The 10,081-nt window shown below is 37.9% G+C and overlaps 1 protein-coding gene across 1 annotated transcript in view; it reads right to left on the bottom strand.

The window, feature by feature from the left end:
• Window positions 1-5,894: 5,894 nt before the first annotated feature.
• COL4A1 (collagen type IV alpha 1 chain) overlaps window positions 5,895-10,081 on the bottom strand; it is a 121,417-nt gene continuing 117,230 nt past the window's right edge. Inside the window, exon 52 of the mRNA XM_041472308.1 lies at window positions 5,895-8,787. Coding sequence (XP_041328242.1) covers window positions 8,706-8,787 — 82 coding nt within the window. The 3' untranslated portion in view covers window positions 5,895-8,705. The remainder of the gene's footprint in view (window positions 8,788-10,081) is intronic.

Genomic DNA, 10,081 nt, shown 5'->3' with positions numbered 1-10,081 from the left:
CAAGGTTTTATCATCAACAGGTGGCCCAGCAGTGCTTTCTTTGAATGCCTCTTTTAAAATACATCACAACATGTTTAAACCTCACTCTCTTTTCTCCCACGAACTGACACTGACTTGAGCAGAAGCAGACTAGGGTAACACCGGCCGTATTTGCAGGGTAGTGCAGGCGTGGTGTTTTTAAGTTAAGGACCTTGGTCACATCCCAGCCACAGAGAAAGTTTACCCCACAATATATCATCACTCCTAATGCACTAACTGCCCACACCATGAACAGGCCAGAGCTCATGACCAGATTGTCTGCCCCCTTTTTAATTTTTGTGCTGGGCTTCTTCCCAAAAGCAAACAGGTTGGAAAGGGAACAGTCTGCACCTGTACCTCCCTTCAAGGTGGAGCTGAGCCAGAGCTCACATTTGCACCTAGAGCTCTCCAGCTCTTGGCACATCTTCCACCTTCAATGAATAATTAAAATTAAATGAGCAAGACCTCTTACTTATTACAGATTGGGTTCACCCTTATGTCAGATGACTTTCAATAATGTTTGCGACAAGTAGTACAGATGATGGGTTAATAGGCCTTAGAGGTAAAATATGTATTAAAAACCCTGTTGATTTAATATGTTATGCATTATATTTATTATTTTAATATATATTTAGAGATATGATCCATAATAAGAATCTCATCTGAACATAGAAGGGTAGTATCTGGTAATAAGAAACTACAGATATGGACAAGAGCTCTGCATTTCTCTTTGGTGAGAACACAGCTTGGGATGGTGTGCTGGCTTGGGCCCAGATGGAAATGAAGCACCATTAAGCTGCTCACTCCACACTCCCCCCACCATCTTACTACTTAGAACCATTTTATCCTTCCAGTCCTGCTAGCCCAGTCAATCCCACCAACTAGCTATGCAAATTTGTCAGGTCTTAATGCTTAACATTTTTTGTACCTACATTCTTATTGAAAAAATAGTTCCAAATCTCCCTTTTTTGATGGTCACAATAGACTCCCCTGGCTGATTTTTTAAGGTCAATTTACATCCAGTTTACTAAGTCCTTTCTTTATTAAATAGCAGGAGTTTCTAATCCCCTCCTTGAAACTCTGTGAAGGAGTTTTAGGCCTCTCATCTTGGAAAAAGGACAGCTAGGATGGATCAAAGAGGACACTTGTAAAAATCCATATGTCAGGATACCTGGTTATGCAGAATAACCTCTCCTAGTGTTTGTTTCTCCTTTTATACTGACTCTTTCTGGAGCCCAAAGAAAATAAAGTAAGTGATAAGCTGTATTTCCTGAAAAAAACCTTGCCTCATTTCACTTACCACTACTTTGCTTTGGAGGCACTGCTTTGAATACCATGTTACTGATTTCTTCCTCTTTCAGGAAAGTGACTGAGAAGCTAGAAAGTGACTCTCATCAGGCACCTTTCCTCAGGTTATTTGGTATCTTATGTACAATACTCACATATCTGATTCAGCTGTCATTTTAAAAGCACTGCAACACTTTAGAGTCTATGTAAAGTTGTATACATTAAAAAGTCTAGCAAGTGCAATGGAATAATCAAAAACTAAACAAGTTTTCATCACCATTCAGGAGTACCAGACACTTAGGGAGACCATGACCCAGCAGGGACAGACCTGGTCCAAGAGTTTAGAACTGACTCCCTGTCTAACTAACTGCAAGACATCTCCCTTTCACAGGAGCAATGACATTTATTTGTAATTGTAAACAACTTAGAAATACATGAAACAAAAACCCTGTATATCAGTTTATTCTAAGTAAAGGTTGAAGACAGGAAGTACTAAGCTCCTGTGCATTCCTTGCATAACAATGTACATAAACATAACTTTTTCCTGAGTTTGCCACATTCTTATGTTTGTATCTAACATATTTTTGTTCAGGAAGCAGGAAAAAAATCAGTTGTCGTGAATCTATGCAACTATATAAAATTACACTCATAAGAACCCATAGGAATGATAAGAATGTCCTTTGCTGAACCTTGGTGCTGAAGACTTGGCCACATGTGAAAGGAGGTAGATGATCTTACACATTCCCTCTCCACTGCTGCCACATGATGAGTTAATATTTGATTAGACAGTGCTGTATCTATGACACCTGTTCACCAGGGAGACTAGGACAACAACTGATGTAATCTACCTTATTATATACTTAATGATAGAGGAGAAGCACTGCTTTTTCAGCTTCCCACGTCTGCTTTTCATTTCCTCTCCTACACATTCCTGAGAGGTCATGTTCAGTGCCTTGCAAGAGCAAACAAACAACTACAATTTTTTTCCCTCTCTCTGTGATTCTCTGCAATTTGCCTGATGAAAAGAAAACCTTTAAAAATTTCCTCTCTACTGTGTGTTTCTGGAAGAAAACTACTTCTTGAAAATAGTTATTAATATACCTGCGTTGGCAAGATTTCTCTGATTACAATAGGAGAGTACAGAACATGCCCAAAAAATGCTTTGGTACCAAGGCCACACGGAAGAGCCATAATGTTCATAGTGGTGGCTCCCACCCTTGGCTGCTGCTTTCAGATCCTCCTCACAAATGTCCTCTCAAGACAACCTTGCCCTTTGACAAGTAGGACCTACTCAATTTTTTAGGTCAGTTCTCTTAAGTGCCACTTTGCAGGAGCTCCAGAGCACCCCATCTCAGCAGATTCCCAACTGTTGTCCCAGTTGTTTGTACCTGTGATTCCCAGTCACAGTGACTTCCTCTAGGAAATGTGCCTCTGGTTTGCACCACAAGCAATCCCAGTAATCTTTGCAATCTGAATACAATTTTTTATTTCCAATTTATACGGTTGTGTTCAGAAGACTTATTTTCAATTCAGCCTTCACAACTTCAGTAGCTTTCCTGCTAAGAAATCCCAAACTCTACAGGGAATCCCTCAAATTCCCACATAACTATAGGTGATTATATTATTTCAGATATTGTCTTTCTTACTGTGAGTAGCTGTTGTTATAAAGTCAATATATAATCCAGGGAATAATTTTTCAGATTTCCATTTCCAATTTTTTTCCTTTCTATTTTAAAGAGGACATAATCTTTCCCTGAAGTAAGATTTGCCTTTGAAGAGAGGGGAAGGAGAAATGTCGTGGGGGTTTCTTTGTGTTTTTTTTTTTGGACACCAGAACTTCTTTTATTTTCTATGTGTTTTTTTTAATTGGGAAAAGAAAGGCTGAGAATTAGACAGGGTGTATCTTTCATTGCCCTGGGCTAGGTCCTTTCCTCAGTTCAGGAACAATGCCAAAAGGCCTGGATAGTATTAGCTTTGAACAGAGACAGTTGACAGTTCCCAACTGATCAAAGGTAGCAAAAAATAATCTGTGAAAAAGTTGTAGTCCGTCAATGTGGAAATGAGAGCAAATGGCAATTTTGTTTGCAGATGTTGAGAGCTACCAGCAATCTTCATTCATTTTTGTCTGGTACTCACCTTCTTGCCAGTCTGAGGTCCCAAAGATACTGCAACACATCCAGGCCAGGAAAGTAGGAGGTGGATCCCAATATAACTATAAAACAATGTGTACTGAGACTGCCCTGGCAATCAGCGTTGCTGTGGGGATTCCCAGATACATTATTGAAAATGGTACACAGAAGGAATTCTTGACAGGGGATTCATGTGACTGCATTTCAAGTCCCTATGATTTTGTTGACACTTTGATCACATCTCTCAAACAGGTTCATGTCCAAAATTAGGCTGGAAAAATACAGCTATAATTATTTAGAGGAAATAGGAAGACGAGAACATCTTCCACTGCCAGCTACTATGCCCACAAAGATAACAAAAGCTTTGGCAGAAGGCAACACCGGGCATGTTCCCGCACTCTTCACTTTGAACCTCTTCCAGGAAGCAATGGTGAGAAATGAGCACTCTGGTGTAAGACCGAGAGGAACGTTCTAGCAAAAACATGCCATGGGTTACACTGGTCTAAAAGCTGTGCACTAAGCATAGCAAAAAGGTTTGACCAATGCTCTTTAGACTGTTTTACAAGGACTTTCTCCCCTACCCAAGCCATTTTACATGTTTATTTACTACAGCGTAAATCGTACTTCATGGGGTGGAGATGACAAATGAATCCTGCCACAATTCTGCATGAAATCTAACATGTTTTCTTAGGCGAGACAGGAGTTGACAGAGCATCAAATGATCATGTTCCATCTATAACTTTCACTCTGTCAAGTCTTCTGTGCTCTGCACACCAATTATAACAAATACAGCTGACTGCATACAGCCAGAGGGGGGAAAAAGGCAATTCTCTAACATATGTAGAAGATTCAGACATTTTAAAATCCTTTCAATATTTATACTCTGTTCTCTGGTTTGAAGATAATGAGAAGCTGGAAAGGAATGTACCTTTAAAAATCAACACTGAAAAGTAAGTAAGAATATTCAGCTCTGAATATCATCCTCTTACCGTGGGAGCTGAAGAGAGAAGGTGGTGTCAGTAAACCTGACTGGGTAAAATGTCTTACAATAGAAGCATTCCTGTGCTCATGAGAAGTAGTAGTGATTTATCCTCCCACAGATATTAACACCTCAAGCAACACAACAAGCTTATTGTTTGCCAGAGAGAAATAGCCAAAACCCACACACTCCCCTCTGCATTTTTTAAGGACTTTCCTCTTACACTCTGAAGAAAGAAATTTTTTTTGAGGTTGTTTTGTTAGTACATCACAAAGAACATGTGCTTCTAGTTTAGCTGTTGGTGCTAAAAGTAAGTTTGTATTTGTATTATTGGTTTTGTATTATTTTTTGTTTGTAATTATGCTGTAGGGACTTCAGCAATATTAAAAATTCACAATTTTTATCCATTTCATACTATACTTTTAATAATGGATGGGTGGAATTATTTCCTTCTCTCTTCCATCTTATCTCTGAAACTGACAGGCTGAACACTTCCATGTAGCCACTTATTTTCTTAATAATGATTAATTGTATGCCACACCATCCATCATTGGTCTCACATTTGTCTGAGCTCAAAATACGCATTCAAAGTACCCACCCTGGTCTCTCATGTTCTCACTGTTATCTAATTCAGAATGTGAAGATCATAAGAAAGACAATTTCTATATGAAGAGGTGGAAACACAGTGGGCAGCACATCGCTGCCACGGCGTGACCAGCAGAGAGAGATAAGCTCCACTGCAACCTCTGGAAAAATGCTGTTGGTCTGCTCCCAGAAGTCCCAGGCAGGCATGGCCAACCACCTTTACAGAGTAAGGGATGCAGATACAGGCAGGTACTGAGGCAGCTGCCATTTCCACTAGTCAGTGGTCTTTCTTTGTGCCAGGTGCTGTATTTTCTATTTAGCTGGTGCTCTGAGATCCACAAGCCTGGCTCCATGTTTATGTTTCACCTTATGCAGTTAGTGCAGATCATTACAGATTTATAAAACATGGAAAATAGGAAAGGAATTCTCAAAAAGTCATGCACATATACAATTTCAGTCATGAAGAATACAATCACTTTTCTGGGAGCCTAGTGTGGAGATATTGTTCTCAGGAGTCCTGTTACATAGAAAAAAGAGTATTTCATCAAGGAAGTTACCACTATGAAACAAGTAAGAGATAGAAACTGAAAGTACATTTATCAGAAAAGACACACAGGCCAAGACATCATTTGCTTCAAAATATATATCAGATCACTTAATTATATTACATTTTTATTTTGCAGTATGTATAGAAATGTTTTCAATTGAAACTGATCCATTCCTATTTCAAAAGGAAAATTGGTGGTGACTAGAACATGTCAAAGTAGAGATGGAGACATGAGAAAATAGTCATATATTGCACAGGGTCATGTTAGCAGATTAGAGACCAAGGGTATTTATTAGTGTAAAGCTGTCCATCCCAGTGTTACCACAAAGAGAGCAAGGGCACCACCTGCTGTTTTAGAAATGTATTTATTTGGAACATGACAGCGACTCTTCAAGTACTGCACTCAAAAATTTTCTCCTGAAACTGAAGCTTCTGCAAGACGATTTGAATAACTGATGAGTTAGCAGTTGCCTGTTCACACAATGAACTTTATTGTAGCCACAACACTGGCCATAAATGCCTGAATATGGGGTACTTAGGAGGTTTTTGAAAGCAAGGCAGTGTTTCACACAGGCTCTTCCTCACCCAGGGCATCAAAATCTAGCATTCACACATTTTCAGGAGATCTGACTGGTATTCAATAAGCACCAAAAAGTTTAGTGACTGATTTAAGAAGAAATAGCATCTTTAGGTTTAGGTCATTATATGAGCTGGAGGTTACAGAATAAATAATTACTACTAGATAAGGAAGGCATCAAACTACAGTTCAAGCAGTTTTCAAAAATTTTTAAAGGACCTTGTTTCGAAATGCTCCCAACTGAGAAGACAAAGGTTCATAACCAAGTTGATTTAAACATACATGAAAACTTTATAAACCAAAACTGTTGGGCAGTTCTAAGACAATTTGACTATAGCAAATTAAATCCCTAGTTGACCAGGAGATAAAATGTAGAGTGTGAACAGCAGTTTGGATGCTCTGAGTCAGTGAAGACTCAATTTTTGAATAATTTTTCCTAGATAGTCTTCTCCTCTTCTTCTAGATGTCAAGTGTGCTTGGGAAAACCCTGCATGAGGCTGCTCAGGCATAATCAGACTGTTTTATTTTATAGACTAGAAAGGAACTTTCGTAAGGACTGGTCTTTTATAAATAAGATTATCAAGTGTCAGAACTTCCATGAGAGTTAAGAATCATTGCTAAATTAAATGGCCAATTTCTATGCAGGAGCCTTCAGCCATTTGGTCAGAGAATGTCCTGAAGGGTTTTAATTGAAAGACAAGTTCAAAACAGCAGCAGCAGCCACAGTGTCTTCACAAATTTTGGAAAACAACATGAAACTTTAGCAAATTATGTGGTTTTGCCAAGGAAAATGATAGCATGGCCCATTTCCTCTTCAACCAGAGCCAAGATTCACCTTGCTCACTTAAAAGCAAAGTTATATGAGATATTTTAATTTTTATCCTGTATAATTCAGTTCTGTTTGTGAATGAAAAATTCAAAGGAAAAGTGAAAAATATGCATAATTTGTTGATTTCCATGAGCTGAGATGAAGTCAGCAGGTTTTTGTAATGTGTTCATATCAAATACATTTCAGTGGTAAGTTTCTCATGTTTCATCTTTCAGTTCTTACAAGATAATAACAGAAGTGTCAGTACAGTGCCCTGTTTCCCCCTTTAGAAGATGCTTTGTACATCTGCAAGATGTGCAAAACAAAAATCATCTATGATTGCATCAAGCTTGTGCATTTATTGGTGGCTAATTAAAATTAATTGCTGTAAATGAATGCTAATAACAAATTAGTAAAAACGTCTTCCTTTCTTCTGTTTTTTTTTTTTTTTTACACAAATAGTTTTATTACAAACTTGTATTTCTAAGAAATACACATGTAAGAAATTACACAAAGGCCTTGGCATTTGCAAAAATCTTTTGGTATTTGCATGGTAATAATCCATAAAACATTTCTGGACACAGACGTGCTCAAACAATGGTATCATTGCATAGAAATTCTTTAGAAATATTTCTGAGGCCACTTCGAAGAATTTTTTTGGCACAATATTAACAAAATTAAGGCCTTATACTTTTCAAAATCAAGTAATTCAGTGTGTGAGTAGTGTTTAAAACCCTGAAAAATATTAAATACAGAATAAAGACTATAAGCTCAAAGCAGAATTTACTATTATAAACACAAATAACTATTAACCTGGGTTCAGTCTCTGCAACTTCAGCATTGAAATGGCTATGTAAAATGAACATTTCACATCATATTTTGGCATTTAACACCTAATTCATGACACTGAAAAGAAGAAAAATTTTGTAAGCTTCTTTTTGAAACTATAAACTTAGAGCTTGATTTGCCTAATGGATGATATCTATATAAATTACTAAAATATTTTTATATATTTTTTTCTTGACCATTGCTGGATCATTCTTTATTCCACAGGAAAGTTTGTTCTACTGCACAAAGAAGCTGCATAGTACCAACATAGCAGAAACACTTACTTGCCTATTTGTGAAGCCAATTTGGCAATCTCTTCCAGATGTTGACCCATTAATACTGACAGCACTAAAGGCTACAAACAGAAGCAAAGGTTTGCAGGATGGCACTCTATGTTGTGAAAAGATGGTTACATGTTGCTTAACCACAGTCTGTAATCCCAAACCTCTTTTTTACATTAGTATTTCTTTGTACAAGAACAATAAGTACATACCCAAGAGTCTGGGATTTTAAGACACGTAGATAACGGTAACAAACTTATCTGGGGAAGAAAAATGAATCTAAATATATAATACAAGAATGAGAAAGGGGGGTCAAACAGTATAAGGCAGAACTGCATACCTCCTAGCACCTTTGCATTTTTTTTTCTGGATAAATGCTGACTTTTTATTCTATCAGTGCATTGCATTTATATAAAAAATACATATACTTTGATCAAAAGTGCCATTTGGCAGGTCAACATTTGAAGCTTATCTTTGTTGTCTCTTTTCTTCTTTAGCAAGGACAGGGCCAGTAAAGCAGTGTGTGTTAGTTATGCAAGTTCCTAAAAGGCACTTTACTGTTTTCATATTGGACAACAATGAGGTACATATGATATATGTCTAGGCTTCATTGCTGTTAAACGAATAGCACCATATTGTGTGAAATTAGTTGAAATTCAAAAGTCATTATGTTTTCCTCATACAGACTTGACAACGGCTAACATTTGAGCGTAGATCCCCGGCTTTCAAGGTTGAGGGAGTCGGTTTCCTATGGAGAAGAGAGAAATTAAAAGACCCATTAATAATTTTCAGGTTCATAACTGACAACACCAGTTTGGAATGCAAGTCTCCCTTCCAGCCTCTGCTGAATCAAGAAGGTGTTCCTAAGTTCTCCACTGTGTAATCACTTCCAAGTTTGGTCACAACTAGTGACCAAGATTAGTTTTAAACATCACACACTTACTGAAGAATTCAGTTCTTTCACGAGGCATAACATTTCCTTAACCTAGAACACCATCTGTTAAAGCAGCAGTTTGAAAACAATCTAGAATTTGGGTAATAAAATAAAATTGGGCAAAGAAGCTGAAATTTGACTGTTTACGAGTTTCTGCTAACTCATGTGACTTTTAAGACAAATGAAAAGCTGGCAAGGAAAATTATGTGATGTCATATAGAAACATAAACCAAAGCCTTGAGTCTCTAACCTGTCATAAGGAATTACTCCGAGCAGCTAGAGATAAATAATTTTCAGACAAAGGTGTGCTTGCATTTAATGCTTTTCATTAAAAAAGATTACGAGTTTACAGGAAATTGAGGAGTATTTGTGATTTCTGACAGCTGGGCAGGTCCCCTGATCTGGGATTATTTTATTAATCTGAGGCATAGTTTGCAGCCAGAAAAGCATGTGAAGCTCAGAGGTCTCTGGGTAGGACTTGAGGAATGGAAACAACTGTAGTGCTCACTCTAAATTTTCTTCTGACCAGCTTTCCTCGTTCCTAGGGATGCAGGGCTTACACCAGTGGTGGGGTGGTAGTAGTTTTTCTGGTTAATGAGATTATTACAGCCCCAGCGATACTGGGTCTCAGTGCTCAGTTTTTCTACCTACTCCACTGACAGCTATCTGCTAAACAAACAGTGAAAACTGGCTAAACAACCTGCTTCCTTCTGAGACAGGCAAGGCAGCATTCACAGATCTAGACAGAAGACATGAAGAGACAAAGGGTAACAGGAGCAGCAGTCAGGACTGTGGAGGAAAAGGGTGATTACCTGCACTCCAGAGGAATGTCTGCTGACCAGTTAAGCTATGCAGACAAGGGAACTGACCTATATGCCAACATATTAGTAACATTCATATAGAGCAAAAGAGCCTGTGTTGAAAAATACTCATGTGCAGAAGACCAGAACAAAGCCTATTACCACCAGCTGCATTTTACTTAAACATACTTCCTCTAACGTTAGGGAAAGGTAAATAATTGTTCAACTCACTTAGTTTAGCACCTGGACATATTGCAAGTAGTTCTATTATATGTTAAAGTCCATTTACAGGAAATGTTATATTCTAA

The sequence above is a fragment of the Pyrgilauda ruficollis genome, unplaced genomic scaffold, assembly GCF_017590135.1.
Source record: "Pyrgilauda ruficollis isolate IOZ18807 unplaced genomic scaffold, ASM1759013v1 scaffold29, whole genome shotgun sequence".
Classification (NCBI taxonomy): domain Eukaryota; kingdom Metazoa; phylum Chordata; class Aves; order Passeriformes; family Passeridae; genus Pyrgilauda; species Pyrgilauda ruficollis.
This window is presented reverse-complemented; position numbering and strand designations above follow the sequence as displayed.